The sequence below is a fragment of the Piliocolobus tephrosceles genome, chromosome 14 (genome assembly GCF_002776525.5).
Source record: "Piliocolobus tephrosceles isolate RC106 chromosome 14, ASM277652v3, whole genome shotgun sequence".
Classification (NCBI taxonomy): domain Eukaryota; kingdom Metazoa; phylum Chordata; class Mammalia; order Primates; family Cercopithecidae; genus Piliocolobus; species Piliocolobus tephrosceles.
The window spans coordinates 38,953,200-38,974,762 of record NC_045447.1 but is presented as its reverse complement, the minus strand read 5'-3'; the positions used below and the strand labels follow the sequence as shown (position 1 = coordinate 38,974,762).

The 21,563-nt window shown below is 37.9% G+C and overlaps 1 protein-coding gene across 5 annotated transcripts in view; it reads left to right on the top strand.

Annotated features, from left to right (window-relative positions):
- INVS (inversin) overlaps nt 1–21,563 on the top strand; it is a 234,441-nt gene that overhangs the window by 17,005 nt on the left and 195,873 nt on the right. For 4 of the 5 annotated variants that reach the window (XM_023202710.2, XM_023202698.2, XM_023202696.2 and 1 more), the window contains exon 3: nt 10,412–10,578. In XM_023202710.2, the coding sequence (XP_023058478.1) occupies nt 10,412–10,578 (167 nt within the window). The remainder of the gene's footprint in view (nt 1–10,411; nt 10,579–21,563) is intronic. The other variant, XM_023202726.2, reaches the window with a different exon arrangement.

The following is a 21,563-nucleotide window of genomic DNA, read 5'->3' as shown; positions in this document are numbered from 1 at the left end:
ATTAACATAGTTCTACAACTAGATTCTACATCCTTAACAGCATTTGATATTGTGAAGTTTGCTTTTGATTGTTTTCATTTTAGCCATTCTAATAGACGTGCAGTGGTATCGCATTATAGGTTAAGTTTACATTTCCTTGTATATTAATGATGTTGAGAGTCTTTTCATATGGTTATTTAGTGAAATGTCTGTTAAAACCTTTTGCCCACCTTTTAATTTCTTTCTTTTTTTTTTTTTTTTGAGACAGGGTCATACTCTGTCACCCAGGCTAGAATGCAATGGTACAATCTTGGCTCCCTGCAACCTCCGCCTCCCGGGGTTCTCATGCCTCAGCCTCCCAAGTAGCTGGGATTACAAGCATGAGTCCAGCCACTGCACCTGGCTAATTTTTATATTTTTAGTAGAGATGGGGTTTTGCCATGTTGCCTAGGCTGGTCTCAAACTCCTAGACTCAAGCAATCCACCTGCCTCTGCCTCCCAAAGTGCTGGGATTACAGGTGTGAGCCACTGCACACAGCCTGAGTTTCATTATCTATCTAATTATTCTATTGTAAGAGTTTTTATTTATTCTAGAATAAAAGGCCTTATCAAATATGTGTTTTGCAAATATTTCCTCCCAATTTGTGGCTTTTTAAAAATTTTTCTTGTGTTTTCAAATACAATTTCTTTATTTGGATGAAATCTAATTTATTAATTTTTATGGATTATTCTTTTGTACCATATCTAAGGAATCTCTGCCTAACACAAAATCATTAAGATTTTCACCTTCAATTGCTTCTAAAAGTTTTATATAGTTATAGGTTTTATTTATTTTTTATTTTTTTTTTGACAGGCTTAATTCACTTTATTTTTCTTGTTTAAAACCCTATGTTGTAGCCACAGCTGGAGCCTGGGTCCGCTGCACAGAAACTCTGGTGTGGGTCTTGACGAGGTGGTCAGTGAATTCCTGTTAGGGAGACTTGGTAAATACAGTCTCCTTCCAGAGATCAGGGGTCAGGTAGCTGTAGGTCTTAGAGATGGCATCAAAGGTGGCCTTGGCGAAGTTGCCCAGGGTGACAGTACAGCCCCAGGCTGAGATGTAGCAGTCATCGATACCAGCCATCATGAACAACTTCTTGGGCATAGGCACCAAGATGATGCCAGTGCCCCTGGGTGCAGGGATGAGGCGTACCAGCACAGAGTCACAGCGGCCTGTCACCTTGCAAGGTGTGGGGCTTGCCAATCTTGTTCCCCCAGTAGCCTCTGTGCATGGGGACAATGGAGAGCTTGGCCAGGATGATGGCCTCATGGATGGCGGTGGCCACCTCCTTGGAGCACTTAACACCCAGACCGACGTGGCCATTGTAGCCCCCCATAGCAACAAACGCCTTGAACCTGGTGCACTCGCCAGCATGGGTCTGCTTCTGCACCGGCATAATCTTCAAGATCTCGTCCTTGAGAGAGGCCCCCAGGAAAAAGTCAGTCATCTCAGATTCATTAATGGCCAGGGAGAAGAGATAGATTTCCTCGAGGGACTTGATCTTCGTGTTCTTGACCAAGCGGCCCAGCTTGGTGACAGGCATCCACTCCTTATCCTCGGCCTTGCCTCATGAGCTCCATGGCCTCAGCCCTGGCCCCGTCCATGGCCGCGACCCCGGCCCCGGATGCCACTGCCAAAACCTCGGTGGAAGCCACTGCGGTTCCCCTTCCCAGGGCCACCAGGGCCTCTGGGCCCCCCGCCGGCGCTACACCGGCGTCATCCATCATTTGGTGTTTTCTCGAAGAAGCAGTTATAGGTTTTAGATTTAAGTTTATGATTCATTTTGAGGTAATTTTTATATATGGTGCTATTATGGACTGAATATTTGTATTCCTCCAAAATTCATGTTTGAAACCCTAACCGCCAGTGTGATACTAGGAGGTGGGGCCTTTGGGAGATAATTTAAGTCATGAGGGTTCAGCCTTCCTCAATGGAGTTAGCACACTTATAAAAGGAACCCCAGAAAGCTCTCAAGCCTTCTTTTTCATGTGAGGATATCAGAAGTCAGCAGTCTGCAACTCAGAAGAGAGGCCTCACCAGAACCTTATCATGCTGGCATCCTGATTGCAGACTTCTAGCTTCCAGAACTGCTAGGCACAGGTGCATACCACCAAGACAGATTTTTTCTTTCTTTCTTTTGTTAGATACGGAGTCTTGCTGTGTTGGCCATGCTGGTCTTGAACCCCTGGCCTCACGTGATCCTCCTGCCTCAACCTCCCAAAGTGCTGGGGTTACAGGCAGGAGTCACCATGCCCAGCCAATTTTTGTTTTGTTTTGTTGAGACAGTCTCACTTCGTTGCCCAGGCTGGAGTGCAGTGATGGTATCTCAACTCACTGCAACCTCCACCTCCCGGGTTCAAGCGATTCTCTTGCCTCAACCTCCTGAGTAGCTGGGATTACAGGCTTCCGCCACCACATCTTGCTAATTTTTGTATTTTTAGTACAGATGGGGTTTCACCATGTTGGCCAGACTGGTCTCGAACTCCTGACCTCAGGTGATCTGCCCACCTTGGCTTCCCAAAGTGCTCAGATTACTGGCATGAGCCACCATGCCTGGCCTTTCCAGCACCATTTATTTAAAAGATTATCTGTTGGTTTGCCTTTGCATCTTTGTCAGAGTCAGTTGATCATGCCTGTGTGTGTCTATTTACACACTCTCAAATCTGTTCTATTGGTCTATGAGTCTATTTATTTGCCATTACCACATTCTCTTCATTACTGTGGGTTTACAATATGCCTTGATATCATACAATGTGAGTTCTCCAACTTTGTTCTTTTTTTCAAAAACTTTTTATTCTTCTACTTCTTTTGCCTTTCCATGACAATTTTAAAACTGCACATTCATTTCTACAAAGATTGCTCTGGGAAGTTTTTAACAAATTATTCATAGTAGTACTTTATAGTGGGGATTAACTATGAATTTAATTTTTTAATAAAGTACTAGGTTTTTATTGCTGTATAACAAATTAACACAAACTTAGCTTACACACAACAAACATTTATTACTTCACAATTTCTGTATGTCAGGAATCTAGACACTGCTCAAGCTGAGGCTTTTGCTCATGGTGTCAAAAGACTACAGTCAAGGCATCAGCCAGGGCTAAGGTCTCATCTGAGATTTAGGATTCTCTCCCCACCGCACATTGGCAGAATTCGTTTTTTTTTTTTTTTTTTTCTTTTTTTAGATGAAGTCTCGCTCTGTCACCCAGACTGGAGTGCAGTGCAGTGGTGCAATCTCGGCTTCACTGCAAGCTCCGCCTCCCAGGTTCACGCCATTCTCCTGCCTCAGGCTCCCAAGTAGCTGGGACTACAGGTGCCTACCACCACGCCTGGCTAATTGTTTGTATTTTTAGTAGAGACGGGGTTTCACCGTGTTAGCCAGAATGGTCTTGATCTCCTGATCTGGTGATTTGCCCGCCTCGGCCTCCCAAAGTAAGTGCTGGGATTACAGGCATGAGCCACCGCACCTGGCCCAGAATTCACTTTTTTAAAGGTATTTAAATATGTCAACTTTATTGTTTATATGCATATTTATTTGTTACTGAATATTGAAAAAATAACGTGTTGGAATTTACTTTTAATATAATTCAAATTTTTAAAAACCAGAAAATCTAATTAGTTATGCTCTAGTCAAACCGCTCAATGTTTTCTTTTCCTTCTTTCCACACAAGTTACCTTGCTTCAAATTCTAGATGTTGGGATCCATCTCACTGACTTAGGTTCTAAAACATATGGGAGCCCTGTGTGATGGCTTATGCCTGTAATCCCAGCACTTTGGGAGGCCGAGACAGATGGATCACTTGAACTTAAGAGTTCGAGACCAGCCCGGGCAACATGACAAAACCCTGTCTCTGCAAAAAAATGCAAAAATTAGCCAATGCAGTGCATACGCCTGTAGTCCTAGCTACTCAGGAGGCTGAGACAGGAGAACTGCTTGAGCCCAGGAGGCAGAGGCTGTAATGAGCCGAGATCACAATATTGCACTCCAGCCTGGGCAATGGAAGTGAAATCCTATCTCAAAAAATTAATTAATTAATTGATAAAAATAAAACGTGAGAATACTTCAGACTTATTGGTGCTGCTTTGGGTTCAAATCAAAAAGTAGAGCTAAAGTATATTCAAATACATTCCAACTTACACAGATTCCTTATAAATTACTGCTATCAAGGTAAGAAGGAAAAGATACAAGAAGAAGAAGACATCACTCACCATAGGTTATCAAAATTATTGGTATACAGTCTACCCTAGTATAGACTGCTGCATAAAAATGCCAGCAAGAAAGAAAAGTGCAAGAATAAAGTTGAAGACTAAATCAGCTCATTGTCATAATTTCCTATTCTAGCATTCTCAGAAGGCTCCCATCTATGATACATGTGGAAACTGCAGCCACGTTTGAATGGTTCAATTCTTGATTCATTCTGAACCCTCTTAGGCCCAATATTTGTAGCTCTCATTTAAGCTGAGAAAAATCTGTTGAGTAACAGGTATCCCAGTTTTACCATCCTTTCTTTCCACACAGATAACAATGTCCTTATTCCTCTCCTCCTGTAAGGCAAACCATCTCTGATGTCCTGGAAGGTCTTGGCTTTTCCTTCCTGTTGTTGGAGTGAACCTTCCAGTGGAGGGGAAGGGAATGTTTTTCTTTCCTGTTGTTGTTGGGGTGAACCTTCCAGTGGAGGGGAAGGGAATTTGGTACCTGGGTGGAGAATCAAGTTATCAAGGTTCTTTATTAATGTTTTGGAGCAGAAGTTATGAGAGGCCTCTGAATTATCCTGGGAATCTTTCGTTGGTGAGCATGTGTGAAGACTCTGGGATCAAGGTGCACATTTGTGATGAGTCAATCAATGGTCTAGTCATAGCTCTAAGCTCCTCCTGGATCTTTAGTCCCAGCAGAATGTGTTGCTGAACTCTCAAATTGCTACAGGGTACCCTGGAAAGAACTATGTAGCCCAGAAAGAGCCTGAAAACCTAAACTCCAACAAATAGAGGTGCACGAGTTGACTACAGTTTTTTTGTTTTTTGTTTTTTGTTTTCTTTTTTTTTGTTTTTGAGACAGAGTCTCACTCTGTCGCCCAGTCTGGAGTGCAGTGGCGGGATCTCAGCTCACTGCAAGCTCCGCCTCCCGGGTTTAAGCCATTCTCCTGCCTCAGCCTCCCGAGTATCTGGGACTACAGGCGCCCGCCACTTCGCCCGGCTAGTTTTTTGTATTTTTTTTAGTAGAGACGGGGTTTCACCGTGTTAGCCAGGATGGTCTCGATCTCCTGACCTCGTGATCCGCCCGTCTCGGCCTCCCAAAGTGCTGGGATTACAGGCTTGAGCCACCGCGCCTGGCCAACTACAGTTTTTTAAAATTCATGGCACTTTGCTTCTCCAAGGCCAGCAGGAAAGTGTCTCTGCTGCTTCAAATCTCTCTAATTTCTACCTCTGACCTCTAGACACTCTTTTGAAAGGCTCACCTGATTAGGTCAAAGCAACCCAAACTAATCTCTCTTGATTAACTTGAAGTTAAATGATTAAGAGACAATTACATCCGCAAAATCCCTTCACATTTGCCACATAACAAAACCTAATCATGGGAGTGACATCATAGTTCTGCCTACACTCAAGAGGAGGGGGCCATACAGGGCATGTATACCAGGGGCTAGAAGTCTTGGATGCCATCTTAGAATTATCCTATCACAAGTACTGTTGAGAGTATCTACATCTTAAACGGACTTTGAAGGAGTATATCTTCCAAGGAATTTGTCCATTTCACTTAAATTGTCAGTTTATAGCTTATGACATTCTCTTATTTGCCTTTTAGTATCTGCGGGCTTTGTAGTGATATCATTCTTGATATTGGGAATTTGTGTCTGCTCTGTTTTTAATGATCAATCTGATTAGAGATTTATTAATTTAATTTTCCAAGAACCAACTTTTAGCTTCATTGATTTTCTCTGTTTTTTTCTGATTTTAATGTAATTGCTCTCTGTTCTTATTTTTCTTATGTACTTCCTTCTGCTTGTTTTGGGTTAAATTTGCTCTTCTGTTTTAGTGTTCTAAGGTAGAAGCATGGATAATTGATTTGAAACTATTCTTCTATTCTAATTGAAAGCATTCATTACTATATATTTCCTTCTAAGCTTCCCTCATGTGTGGTTCAAGAACCTTACAACAATATGTTTTTATTCATTTAATCATGCTTTTTAATTTCCCTTGAGATTTTCTCTTTAACCCACGGATTATCTTCAATATTTTCTATTTCCTGTTATCATTCTGTTATTGATTTCTAGTTTAATTACATTGTCATCAGATAATGCACTTTGTATGACTTCAGTTCTTTAAATCTGTTGGTATTCATTTATGACCCAGTATATTGTATATTTTGGTGAAGGTCCCATGGGTGTTTTGAAAGACTGTATTCCTGGCTGTTATTAAATGAAGTGTTAAATAAATAACAATTAGATCCTGTTGCTTTATTTCGGTGTTCAGTTCCTCTGTGTCCTTACTGATTTTCATTTTAGTGATTCTAGCAATTATTGAGCGAAGAGTGTTGAAGTTACCAATTATAATTGTGTTTTCAAGTGTTTCTATTCTATCAGTTTTTGCTGCCTGTGTTTTGAAGCTCCATGATTTAGTACATATACATTTAGGAATTTTATGTATTCTTGGTGAATTGACCCTTTTATTGTTATATAATATCTCTATTTGTTTCTGGTAATTGTCTTTTCTCTAAAGTTTACCTTGTTAGCTATTAATATACTTAACTCCAGCTTTCATTTCATTAGTACTTGTTTATTATAGTTTTGCTCATTCTTTTACTTTTAACCTCCTATGTTATTGTATTTTAAGTGAGTTTTTTATAAATAGCATATAATTGAGTCTTCTTTTTTATCTCAGCCTTTTTATTGGTGTGTTTACACCATTTACATTTAATGTAATTATGAATGTTAAGATTTAAGATTTCTAATTTATTGTGTTGAACACTGCATGTTCCTTCTGTTTCTCATTCCTGTCCTTTCCATTTCTTGAATATTTTTAGTATTCCATTTTAATTTATATATGGTAGAGTTTTTTGTCATGCTTTATTAAGATATAATTCACATACCCTACAATTCAAAATTTAAAGTGTACAACTGAGTGATTTTGTATATTCAGTGTTGGGCAAACATCACCACAAATGATATTAGAACACTTTCATTACCCCACAAAGAAACCCTTCACCTTTTGGCTGTTACTCTTCAAATTTGTGCCCAACCCCCAGTCCTAGGCAACTACTCATCTACTTTCTATCTCTGTAGATAAGCCAGTGCCAGATATTTCACATAAATATATAATATGTGGTATTTTTTGACTGGCTTCTTTCACTTAGCATGTTTTCAAGGTTCATCTATGTTGAGCATATATTAGACCTTCATTCCTTTTGCTGAATAATATTCCACTGTAGAGATAATACAACATTTTGTTTAGCCATTCGTCAGTTGATGAACAGCTTATGGATACTTGCATTATTTCCACCTTTTGGCTGTCATGAATAATACTGCAATGGATATTTGTGTACCAGTTTTTGTGTGGACGTATGTCTTCATTTCTCTTGGGTATATACTTGGGAGTGGAATTGCTGGGTCAAATGGTTACTTAATGTTTTGAGGAACTTCCAGAATATTTTCCAAAGTGTGACTGCACCATTTTAGATTCCCACCAGTAGTATATGAAGGTTTTGATTTCTCCAGATTCTCATTAATACTTGTTATTATGTATCTTTTTTATTATAACCATCCTAGTGTATGTGAAGTGGTATCTTATATTGTGATTTTTGTTCTGTTATCCAGGCTGGGATGTAGTGGTGCAATCTCAGCTCACTGCAACCTCCACCTCCTGGGTTCAAGTGATTCTCATGCCTCAGCCTCCCAAGTAGCTGGTATTACAGGCATGTGCCACCACCACACCCAGCTAATTTTTGTGTTTTTAGTAGAGACGGGTTTTTGGCATGTTGGCCAGGCTGGTCTCCAACTCCAGGCCTCAAGTGAACCACCCACCTCGGTGTCTCAAAATGTTGGGATTATAGGTGTGAGCCACCCTGCTGGGTCTGTATTGTGTTTTTAAATAAATCTCTTTGGATAGTTTGTCTTTGTTGGAGGTTTTTTGTTTACTTGTTTCTGAGTGTGTGTGTGCGTGTGTGTGTGTGTGTGTGTGTGTATGATCTGGTATTAGAATATGTATAGTTATTTTATCACAGTCTGTATTTTCCACTTCAAGTGCAATATAGAAGCCTTATCACTAATTAGGTCCCTTTACCCTTCTTTTTGATATCGTTATTTTAAAAATCACCTCTACATAAACTGAGAACCACATCATACAGCAAGGTTATTTTTGCTTTCAATCATCGAAACATAATTCTAAAAATTAAAGAGGGTAAGCCGGGCATGCATTGTAGCCCCAGCTACTCAGGAGGCTGAGGCAGGGAGGATTGCTTGAGCCGAGTCCAGGAGTTGAAGACCAGCCTGGGCAACACAATGAGACCCTTATTTAAAAAAAAAAAAAAAACAAAGCTAAAGAGGATAAAAACAGTCTATTATTTTTCTCAGATATTTACATTCTGCTGCTCTTTTTTCATTCCTGATGTTCTGTTTGTTTCATGAGTGTTCATAGTTGATTATTGGAGCATTTTTATGAGAGTTGTTTTAAAATTGTTGTCACATAATTCTAATATATCTGTGTCATCACAGTGTCAGTGCATGTTGATTGTCTTTTCTTGTTTACATTAATATTTTCCAAACTTTTGAGTTGTTTCATAATTTGGTATTATATCTTTGACATTTTCTGTATTATGAGACTCTAGATCCTATTTTAATATCTTATTTTAATAAACGGACAATCTGTCAAGGTTTAGAATGAGCATTCTCTTTCGATTTTGTGGTTTCATTTTCAAGTTCGTTTTCAGAGATGTTGCAGGGCTCTTCTGGTTCGCCCCACCTCTGGGCTGCTCAGGCCCATTTAGAACCAAGGCAGTAATCTAACTATAGTTCAATTCTCAGAGCTTTTGCTGTCTTGATTCTTACCAGTTTCACACATGAGCTGCTCAAAAGTGTCCTGACTTTTTATACCAAAGTGTCCTGACTTTTTATACCAATTTAAAGAGTTACTTCCTCCAACTTTGTTGTCCTCTCCATACTCCTACTCTCCTACTCTCTAGTTGGAAAGGGGTAAAACACTACCTCATTGATATCCTTTGCTTAATTCAGGGCATGGTAGTTTGACAGGGCTCCTCCCAACAGTCTCTATAGTGTCCAGTGGGGAAAAGAGGTACAGTTTCTTCTATTGTATGTGTTTTGAGTAGAGCATAGTCAAATGGTTCACTTGGCAGAGTTACCTGCCTGCCAGTCTTTTTACTAGAGAGAGTAGACTTCTCTTGAGACATTTGGCATCTGTGTGCCTTGGTGCTTCTGGATTATAGGCTACTCTAGCCTATAGTTTACTATAGATTGGAGGCAAAAGCAAACAAGCAAACAAAAAATGCTTCAGGGAACTTACCACAGGTTGTCTCTCAAATTTCAAAGTTCCTAGTCAAGGCTGCCTTCCCTTCTCCGCCTGTCATTTATTTTGCCTTTTGCCCTGGGGATTTTAGTTGTAATTAGCAGGAGGATGAGGATACTATGTACTTGCTCTATCTTGTCATCTTGTCTAGAAAGGGAAATCAACCGTGACTGTTTTTTTGGTTTTTTTTTTTTTTGAGATGGAGTTTTGCTCTCGTTGTCCAGGCTGGAGTGCAACGGCATGATCTTGGTTCACTACAACCTCCACCTTCTGGGTTTAAGCAATTCTCCTGCCTCAGCCTCCTGAGTAGCTGGGATTACAGGCATCTGCCACCACGCCTGGCTAATTTTTGTATTTTTAGTAGAGACAGGGTTTCACTATGTTGATCAAGCTGGTCTTGAACTCCTGACCTCAGGTGATCTGCCCACCTCAGCCTCCCAGAGTGCTGGGATTACAGGTGTGAGCCACCGTGCCTGGCCTATGATTCGTCTTTGTATCACTCATAAAACATACCATAAATGCCCAGTGTACAGTTGGCATTAATTAAATATTTGTTTCGAAAGACAAGAGTGAATGAGGGAGGAACATAAGTAGCTTTGTATCTCAAAATGTTCGTTCAGCATAATATGATTGAGTCATCAGTTTAAATTCTAGCCCCACCTGCTTTCAGTGTGAACATAGACTGGTTACTTAACTTCTTTGAGCCTCAGTTTCATATAATATGACAATGGCAATATCTACTTCATAGGATAAGTAAAAATAAGATGATATATTTAATGCATTTAGCACAATGCTTGATAATAAACAGCAAATAGTTCCTACTTATATTAGTAATAACAGTTATCAAATATCACTATCTGTTTCTTGTCCTCATAGGAAACTCTGCTCTTAAAGACAAAGAAGATCAATTTGGGAGAACACCACTTATGTATTGTGTGTTGGCTGACAGATTGGATTGTGCAGATGCTCTCCTGAAGGCAGGAGCAGATGTGAATAAAACTGACCATAGCCAGAGAACAGCCCTCCATCTTGCAGCCCAGAAGGTGAGAAGTAAAATTTCTTTGAAGAGTGAATGTTTTGTGTGATGTCTGCTAGTTGATTAGTGGAACTATGCAATGGACAGATAATAAAGCCTCAAGTGCATGACTCATAGATTTTATATATTTTCTCTAAAAGCTGTCTTTAAGCTACAGAGAGTAAAAGCACAGATAACTATCAGCAGCTGCATTCCAGGTTCCTTGAACAGTAGAATTTATTCTAGGATCTAAAGTTTATTGGAAAAAAAGTGATCAAATTTATATAGACAATGTGATCAAACTATGTTACCGATCTGTGTATAGGGAAAAAATAGAGACCAAAAAGAAATACTCAAAGGTATTAATAGTGGTTGGGTTTAAATTTGGGGAACACATGTGGAATTTTTTTCCTTTTCACGGTTTAAAATTTTTTCCTTGATGAGTATTACTTTTACTATAAAAAGTCAAAATCCTAGCCTGGGCAACATAGCGAGATCACATCTCTACAAAAAATTTAAAAATCAGCTGGGCATGGTGGCGCACACCTGCAGTCCCAGCTACTTGTGGAGCTCAGGTGGGAGGATCACTTGAACCTGGAAGGTTGAGGCTGCAGTGAACTGAGTTCACATCACTGTACTCCATCCTCAATGACAGGGCAAGACCCTGTCTCTAATTAATTAATTTAATTTAATTTAGTTTAATTTAAAAGGTTGAAATGTCTTTTGAAATATGTGGCATTAAGAGGCATAAAATAAATTTATTTTCTGAATGTATTTTCAACTTTTAAAAATCTAAAACTACGTTGCCAATATCAATGATTTCACATTTTTAAATGTATTATTAAGAGCTCAGATTTTTAAGATTAAAGCCATCAAACAGATAAAATAGGAAGCTTCTACATTTATTTAAAGACTTATTCACCTAAAAACTATTTTTCCTCCATAAAATTTTTTTCCATAAAATAGATTTCCAGTCCTCATATTTTTCTTTTTGTTATTTTAGATTTCTGAATTGTTTGAATAAAAAGCAATTAAAATGAGTTAGATCCAGCGGGAACTGTTAGAGTTATTTTCTATTTAAAAATGTGAATCAGATATAGCTAATTAATTAAGGGGTTAGAAAAATACCTTTTCATTAGTTGAATGCATAAAAAGAGGCTGACATTGAGTTGTACTACTGAATATGCTAGCTATATGCACTTCTCAGTTAGGTCTGCAGGTTATTTCCAAAGTTACTTCTCTTGAATTTGGTTTTTATTATAGTAGTTTTTTAAAAAATCTCCCTCATTTTCAATCTCAGTTTTAACTACTGCTCGGATATTTATAACCTTTCATTTAGGCTTGTCAGCTGATGAAATTATTCACTCGAGAAAGGTTAACTCCATTTAACTTGTTATCATAAAAGAGCAAACAGTTCAGATTGGGAATAGCCACAAAATTAAGACTTTGATACCCTTCAGATTTCTCATTATGATTGATTTAGGTGTAAAACTCAGCTTCAAAAATGTGAAGTGAAGGAACCTAGCTTAACGGCAAGCAGATTACGTGGAACAAGTGAGGATTTCAGTTGATGATCCAACAGTATAACATCCTGTAGAAGTATTATATGACCGAGATGGTTGAAGAGCAATGTAAAACCAGACTTGTTAGCTATAATCTTTTCATCAGATACCATGCATTGTTTTCTTTTGTTTTTTTTGTTTCTACTTTGATTTTTTTAATTATAAGTTTTTCATAGTATCAAAGAATTAATAGAACTATGATTTATATGGCAGTATTTACATAGTTGATTTCATAACAGATTTCATGTTCTTTCAAGTATCTGATAATTATGCGTTTCCTTCCTTTCTCTGTGTTGCTGTTTGTTTTTACATGCTTGCCAAAAGCAGTAATGGATCTGAATTCCCAGCAAAGGACAGTAATAATTCTTTAGTATTCTCCTGTGTCCAATTAAATCTGGGCATTGTGTTTGTTCATTTGTGCTTTATACAAAGCACCAGCATTCAGAAATCAAAGATAGTATATACTATCTTTGATTAAGGAATAAGATAGTAAATGATCTACAAATAATTTTCAAAGAATAATTGGAGATAATATATCCCAAGGCTGTAATACTCCTTGCCTCCAAACAGACACAAGCACAAATTCTCTTTAGAGAAAACATCTTCACCTTAAACTTCCAGGATTTTCCCATATTAAATAAACCAAACATGAACTGACAATGAAAGATCACCAAACACATAAGGGAGCAATCTACTTTGAATGAGAGTCAGCAGAAACAACAAACAGATTTAGTCTATGAAAAACATCAGTGATTGGCATCATTAGAGACACAATATAAAATAACCACTGATGGAATGCTTAAAGATATGAAAGAAGAAATCAGCCAATCACAGTGGCTCACACCTGTAATTTCAGCACTTTAGAAAGGCCAGGCAAGAGGCTCTCTTGAGGCCAGGAGTTTGAGACCAGCCAGGGCAACATAGAGGGACTCTATTTATTTAAAACAAAAAAAGTTAGCTGGGTGTAGTGGCACACACCTGTAGTCCTAGCTCCTTGGGAGGCTGAGGTGGAAGGACTGCTTGAGCCCTGGGGCTGAGGTGGAAGGACTGCTTGAGCCCTGGAGTTTCAGACCAGCCAGGACAACAAAGTGAGACCCTGGAGTTTCAGACCAGCCAGGACAACAAAGTGAGACCCTGTCTCAAAAAATATATATTTTATTTAACATTATAATTAAAAGAAGGAATCTGGCAGGGCGTGGTGGCTCACAACTGTAATCCTAGGACTTTGGGAGGTCAAGATGGGTGGATCACTTGAGGGCAGGAGTTTGAGACCAGCCTGGGCAACATGACAAAGCCCTCTACTAAATACACACACACACACACACACACACACAAATTAGTTGGGCATGGTAGTGAGCACGTGTACTCCTAGCTACTTAGGAGGCTGAGGTGGGAGGATTGCTTGAGCCCAGGAAGTCTGCAGTGAGGAGAGATCATACCACTGCACTTCAGCCTGGGGGACTGGAGTGAGACCCTGCCTCCAAAAAAAATGTAAATACATAAAAAAAAAATTTAAAAAACAAGGAATCAGAAAAATGAGAAACCAACAAGACAGTTTCATAACTAGGCATCAATTCTGGCCATAATGGTTTATTTTAAACTAACTTGCCTATCAAAAAAAATCTGTAAAAACTGAATAAAATACTGTATACACTGTTTGAAGGCATTGAGAACAATCAGCACAGGCAGGATCTAAGATATTATAATCATTCAAAGATGAGAAACACATGAAGTGAGCACCACATTCATCCTGGCCTTTTCTTTATGGCATTTTCCAAATTGGAATGCAAAAGAATACAACCCTAACAGGATGCAGCAGTCTTACCGGGCTGAAGAAACTGAGGCAGAGTTTGGAGATAATAGTGGCTATAACTTGAAGGTCAAAATCCTGGAGAGGAGGGAATTGCAGAGAAGGAATGCAAGAATCTGGATACAAATTCCTCACAAGTTTTTAGCAGATTGCTAAACTATGCTTGTATAGGGTGGTGCTCTAAGAAACCTAGTATTAAACAACAGCTGGGAGACTAGAGAGCTGAGTAGAGATTGTTTTAAATTATCCTATATTTTCTTTTATGTTTAAATCTCTTAATACATAACATTGATTTTTGTGTAGGGATCCATTCTCTCTTTAAAGCATATGGATAACTAATTTTCCCAACACAACCTAGTTCATTAATTTTTGGCCATTTAGTATCTGCTCTGTGTCAGTTCCAGGCTTTTGTACTATGAACTCCCTATGCATTTCTTTTTTTTTTTTTTTTTAATGAGGGATCCTGAATACTAGGGAGCCTTTTGGGAAATCTGAAAATAAAAGTTACATGATCAGTGTATTTTAGGGGGACTAATATGGCAACTAAAGCTACTTTGGAAGAGAAAGAGTGGAGATCCATAGATTGCTATTATAGTTCAGGCCAATAGAGAGGAGTTGGGTTTAAGAGATATATTATGGAGATAGAAGTGTTCATTCAACAAGCATTTGTTGAGTATCTACTATGTAGTCATGATTATACAACTAGAGAGAATATGAAAAAAATGAGTCACATATGTTAACTTACAGATAGGTGCTGTCAGTACCCATCCCTGTTAAACTTCATTTCCCTTTGCTTGGTGAACCTTCTGATATATTGGATATCAAATATCCTTTCCAAGTATTGTCTGTCCCACTCAATTCTGGTATCCATGAATGCAGAAGAGTGCTATTTTTGTCATTATGAACACTCATGTATATGTGTATACATTCATTCATTCAACATGTGTTAAAACTATTATGTAACAGGCATCATGTTGGACCTTGGAACACAAAGGTGGACAACATGATTCCTGCTCTTAAGTTGCTTACAAAGATCATGTATGAAGATATTAAATGATAATTAAAGCTGATTGATCTACCTTGTAATACATAAGTGTTTTATAAAATATCTTACCCATAATATATAGTCATTGTTATTACTGACGTGAGAAGACCCAACATTCTCATAACGTTATTTATTATGTTTTTAATATTTGTGTGTGTGTGATAGTGAACTATATTATGTTATCTTTTCTTGGGTTCATTAGTGGGAAAAGCTCATATTCCCAAAGTGTTTTGCTCCCATCTCTATTACAGCCCCATTACCTTATATTGTAATTATTGCTTATTTGTCTCTTTTCTGCTAGGCTGGAGCCCCAGGCAAGTAGCTCTTTTTGTTTGTTTTTGAATCTGTCTGAATCTAGTAGGTTCTGACATGTCTTGGTTGAATGGATTTTATTTTACTTTTATAGAAAGTCATTACTAATACAAATGCGAGACCTTTTGTTTATTGGAAACATTTATCTACTTTATATATATGTGTGTGGAAAAACTTATTGAACTGTGCTGCTTGGCTTAGTTATTTTGGCACATGTTCACTTCTCTGGAAACAAATTACTGTTAGTCCAAGAAACTGAAGAAATGGTTTACCCATGAGAATAAAATTAATCTCAATATACTGAACATCTGCACCTAATTTGTTTTTCATTTAGAACCATCAGTTTAATCCAAGAAAGCAATTGGTCATAGCTTTTCTGGGCTTCTCACAAAAGATATCTAATTGTTAGAAATGTTTTGCTCCAGGGAGGTGCTATTTCTCTGACTCCTACAGATACTTTTGTTAATAAGGATAAAAAAACTTTAGAAATATTATTATATGTTAATAGTTATGCATGTTTAATCTTCCAATAGGTTATTCATTTGACTTCAAGAAGATTAACCCTACCCACTTTGAAAAATTATATCACAGTAAACACAAAAAGTAAAGAACCTTCTGGTTGTGGCTGCATTGTCCTTTTTTAAAATTCATAAACAATTCTCAGTTCATCTATGAAAATTGAATGTTAATTTTCAGTTTTCAAGATATGCTATTTCCATATTAATGATTTACAAAAAGGAAAAAGAATACCTCTGAAACTTTTCAGGAACACTTATACCAGGTAACACTATTAGGTTTTCTTATTTTGCACATGCACACACAAACACAACAAACAATCCACACCCCAGTCCCCTTCAACTCTATATTCCCCCTCAGTACATATATAGCTCTACCATAACTCATCACCACAGTTTACTGGAGATTTTGCTTATCTAGATCTCACCCCCAGTGAAACTATTTGAAGGCAGTGACCATGTCTTATTTGATTTCATAGTTACAGTCCTAGCATAACTTCTGCCACTTAATAAAGACAGTAATTTGTTTAAGGAATACATGAATGAATGAATGAATGAATGAGTAAATGTGAATATCAAATAGATTTAATATGAAGGGCATGGCCTTCAAAACTGTTGAAATTTAAATGAATAATTATATTTATTCCTTTTCAGTATCCACTCCCCGCCCTTACAATTTTGCAATCAGGATTTTTAAAGATTTTCTGTGAGCTTAATTTCTCAATAAATAACACTCTTGTATGCCTCCATTTCTTCATCTATAAAATAGAATAATACATGCTATCATTCTATGTAGGGATGATGAGTCCTTAGCTATAAAGCATTCTGTTTGTTGGAGAAATTTATTCTCGAGGACTACACTATCAATATTATTGCTATTAGTCACACTACAATGTAGGTGCAAACATCAAATTACTACTTAGAGATCAGTAGATGTCAGAGATAGAAAGGCTCTTTGGGATCTTCTTGTCCAGTTTGTCCTTGGATGAGGAAACTGAGCTCTACTCCTTTTACATCTCTTCTCTTTATAAATAACTGTACTCACATTCTCTTTGCCTTTGCATATGCCTGGAATTTTTCTTTTTTTTTAAGTTATCTTAAGCGTAGAGATAAGAAAGGAGAACAGGGCCTGGTGCAGTGGCTCACGCCTGTAATCTCAGCACTTTGGGAGGATGAGGCTGGGGGATCACCTGAGGTCAGGAATTTGAGACCAGCCTGGCCAACATGGTGAAACTCCGTCTCTACTAAAAATACAAAAATTAGCTGGGCGTGATGGCGCGCCTGTAATCCCAGCTGCTCAGGAGGCTGAGGCAGAAGAATCGCTTGAACCTGGGAGGTGGAAGTTGCAGTGAGCTGATGATATTGCACCACTGCTCTCCAGCCTGGGCAACAGAGTGAGACTCCATCTCAAAAAAACAAAAACAAACAAACAAAAAACAATGGAGAACAGAAAAAACATTAGGTACCTAATACCTAGAAGAGATCAAACTGAGCATTTCTTATTTTTGCTTCAGAATTTTTAAATGAAACTATAGATTCACTTGAAAGCTTCCGTTTATCTTCCAATACCCTTCTTTCCCTGTCTCCTCAGTCTACCTTGATTTTGGTGGTTTCAATTCCCATGCATATGTTTCTACCTTTATGTGTGTGTGTGTGTGTGTGTGTGTGTATGTGTACATGTGCACATACACTATTATGCATAAACCGTATTATTTTGCATCTTTAAATTAATGGTATTATACTGTGTGCCATTTACCAGCTTGCTTTTTCAACTTAATATTATGTATTTGAAACTTATTCATGTTGAAACATGTAGCCCTGGTTCATAAAAGATTATATCCAGATGGCTAAAAGACACATGAGAAGGTATACAATATCATTACTAATCAGAAGCAAATTAAAACTCCAATGAGATACCACTACATGACCAGTGGAATGTGTAAAGTAAAAAAGTCTGGCAATCAGTATTGATTGATGGTGAAGATAAGGAACAACTGGAGCTCTACAACATTTTTGTTGAGAATGTAAATTGATACATTCACTCTCACAAATTATCTGACTATATCTGCCAAAGCTGAACACACACATACACACACACACACACACACACACACCCCTCATCTCAATTCATGCTCCCAGCCCGGTTGTAATACCTAAGAAAAATAAGTGGCTCCTTCTACCAGAAGACATGTATGAGAATTACATGATAGTTTTATTTAGAAAAGCAGACATTCCTTTTTTTAAATTCTATTTTTCCATAAGTTATTGGGGGTAAAAGTGGTATTTGGTTACATGAGTAAGTTCTCTAGTGGAGATTTGTGAGAACCTGGTGCACCCATTTGTGAGAACCATGGTGCAGCCTATGGTATACTCACCATGTTTGTTGTCTTTTATCCCTTGCCCCCCTCCCACTCTTCCCCCAAGTTGCCAAAGTCCATTGTGTCATTCTTATGCCTTTGCATCCTCATAGCTTAGCTCCCACATATCAGTGAGAACATATGATGTTTGGTTTTCCATTCCTGAGTTACTTTACTTAGAATAATAGTTTCTAATCTCATCCAGGTCATTGCAAATGCTGTTAATTCGTTCCTTTTTAAGGCTGAGTAGTATTCCATTGTGTATATCTATACACCAGAGTTTCTTTATCCACTGGTTGATTGATGGGCATTTGGGTTGGTTCCACAATTTTGCTATTGTGAATTGTGCTGCTATAAACATGTATGAGCAAGTATCTTTTTTGTATAATGACTTCTTTTCCTCTGGGTAGATACCCAGTAATGGGATTGCGAGATCAAATTGTAGTTCTACTTTTAGTTCCTTAAGGAATCTCCACACTGATTTCCATAGCGGCTGTACTAGTTTACATTCCCATCAGCAGTATAGAAGTGTTCCCTGATCACCCCATCCACACCAACATCTACTGTTTTTTTATTCTTTGATTACGGCCATTCTTACAGGAGTAAGATGGTATTGCATTGTGGTTTTGATTTGCATTTCCCTGATCATTAGTGATGTTGAGCATTTTTTCATGTTTGTTGGCCATCTGTGTGTCTTCTTTATAGAAGCAAATTTTCTTAATAATGCAAACAACCCAAATACGTACCAACAGGTGAATGGGTAGCTAAATTGTGATGTATTCCTACAATGGAACACTGCATGAATGAACTGCTGACATGTTCAGCCACATAAGTGAATTTCATAGACATTACGTTGAGTGGAACAAGTCAGACACTTGTAAAAAATTTATTTGCTGTTCATATGAATCTCAGGAGCAAGAAAAACTCATCTATGGTGATTCAAATCAGATTTGTAGTTACCTAAAAAATGGGTAATGACTGAGAATAATATGACTAAGCTTTCAGGGGTGCTGAAAATGTTCTATGTGTGTGTGTGTGTTGGTTACATTAAAAGGTATCAGTCTGTGTGCTTAAGATTTATGCACTTTACTGTATATGTTATATTCTTAATTTTTAAAGTGTTATTTAAAAAATGATAAAATGTTCAGAACTTGGTAGACATTATTTGTAGGGTAGGTAAGGGAGGATGGAGTCAAGAGTGGTTCCTGACCTAGACTGTTAAGCACTCAGGTTGAATTTCCCCCATCCTTAGCCTCAGGAGCTATATGAAAGCCCTGTGTCTATGCTCTTTTCCAGGGGTTCTCAGATAAACATGCAGCAGAATCACTTGGAGGACTTGTTAAAACATAGACGTCTGGGCCCCACCACCAGTGTTTTTAATTCAGCAGGGCTGGTGTGGGGCCAGAAAATTTGCTTATCTTAACAAGTTACCAGGTGATGATGATGATGTAGGCAACACATTTTGAGAATCACTGCTCTATTCTGCTTATAACATTTGTCTTTGCTGCATTTTCAGTACTATTGGCTCCATAACCTCTAGATATCTATCCTGTTTTACTACTGAACCTTTTGATTGGTATTCCTAGCTCTTAATGACATGACTCATAGAGGTAGGATATACTAGTTAAGGTACAATTTTGAGAGGAAATTATTGAGTTCAGTTGTGGAAAATGGAATTTTAGGTTTCGGTGGTAATGACTAGCATGAATTGTGATATACGCATTTGCATCTCCAAAGTGAGGTCTTGGCTGGAGCTATTAGTATACATATAGAAACCATAGAAGTAGGTGAAGTGCTCAGGTGTGGTTTATGGATGGGAAGAGGATCAGAAATAGAAAGCACCAATATTTAAGGTTTATTTACAGAAAATAAACTTACAAAGGAGACAGTAAAAGATAGGAGAACTAGATCAGAGTGGTGTTATGGAGCCAGAGGAACAGGTTTCAAGCAGAAGAGGATCCATTTGTTTCATCTTTTTTACTATGATGCTAAGATTTGAATAGTTCCTTTTCCAGTAAATGACTCAATAAATGGATGCATATAAATATGATAAAAATTAAAAGGCTTCCATTGGATTTTTCAGTTAGAAAGTGATCTTAGAAACAGCAATGGTATTTAGTGGACATACACGCTGGCTATATATCACTGTTGATTAAACAGGAAATGAGGATATGGAGACAGTATGAGTGATTGATTAATGGGGTTATTGATCAGGAAAAGTATTAACAGAAGAAATTGTGGTGGGAAAATTTTTAATAAATAATAATGAATCTCTCCCAGTATAATCATCACCTACTTTCTATAAATATTAATTCATAAACTTCTTTCTGTAGCTCCAACCAAACTGTTTTATTATATATTCTATTATTTCATCCATAAATATTTCAGTTTATATTCAGTATATATATAATTCATATATCCCCACAATATCATTGTACTAAAAATAATTAGTGATAATTCTGTAATATTGTTACTAATCAGTGTTCAAATTTTCCTGATTATATCTTAAACTTTTTTTTACAGTTGGTTTATTCAAATCAGGACCTAAACGAGGCCTGTACATTGCATTTGGTTGATAAGTCTTTTAAGTCTCTTGTAATCTAATAGATGTGGGATATTTGAACATGTTTAAATGTTAAGGAAAAGGAGACACCAAAAATTTAGGAGAAAGAATGGATTATTGATGGATCAAAGTCACTGGGGAGATGGGAACAAAAAGGACAGTTGGGTCTGGGCGCAGTAGCTCAAGTGTGTAATCCCAGTGCTTTGGGAGGCTGAGGTGGGCAGATCACCTGAGGTCAGAAGTTCAAGACCAGCCTGGCCAACATGGTGAAACCCCATCTCTACTAAAAATACAAAAACTGGCCAGGCATGGTGGCACACGCAGGAGAATCGCTTGAAGTCGGGAGGCAGTAGTTGCAGTGAGTCGTGATCGCGCCTCTGCACTCCAGACTGGTCAGCAGAGGGAGATTCCATCTCAAAAAAAAAAAAAAAAAAAGAAAGCGAAAGGACAGTTGGAAAATTTAGATATACACAGTAGGAATGTTTGTTCAATGAATGAATATGCCATGAACTTAGAATGTATGTGAATATTCTTGACAATCAATTATAAAATATGAAAATTGGAAGGGCCCTTGGAAATTATTCTTATTTTACAGATGGGAAAACAAGGAGCTGTAGGTTTTTTTTGGTTAGAGGGAGATGTTTTGGCCCTAAAGTAGGGGAGACTGGATAGGAAAGGACACCTTAGGGATATAGGGGACTACTACTGCTCCTCTCACACCTCCCCAGACCAATACTTTGGGAGACTGAGGCAGGTGGATCACCTGAGGTCAGAAGTTCGAGACCAGCCTGGCCAACATGGTGAAACCCCATTTCTACTAAAATACAAAAATTAGCTCAGCATGGTGGC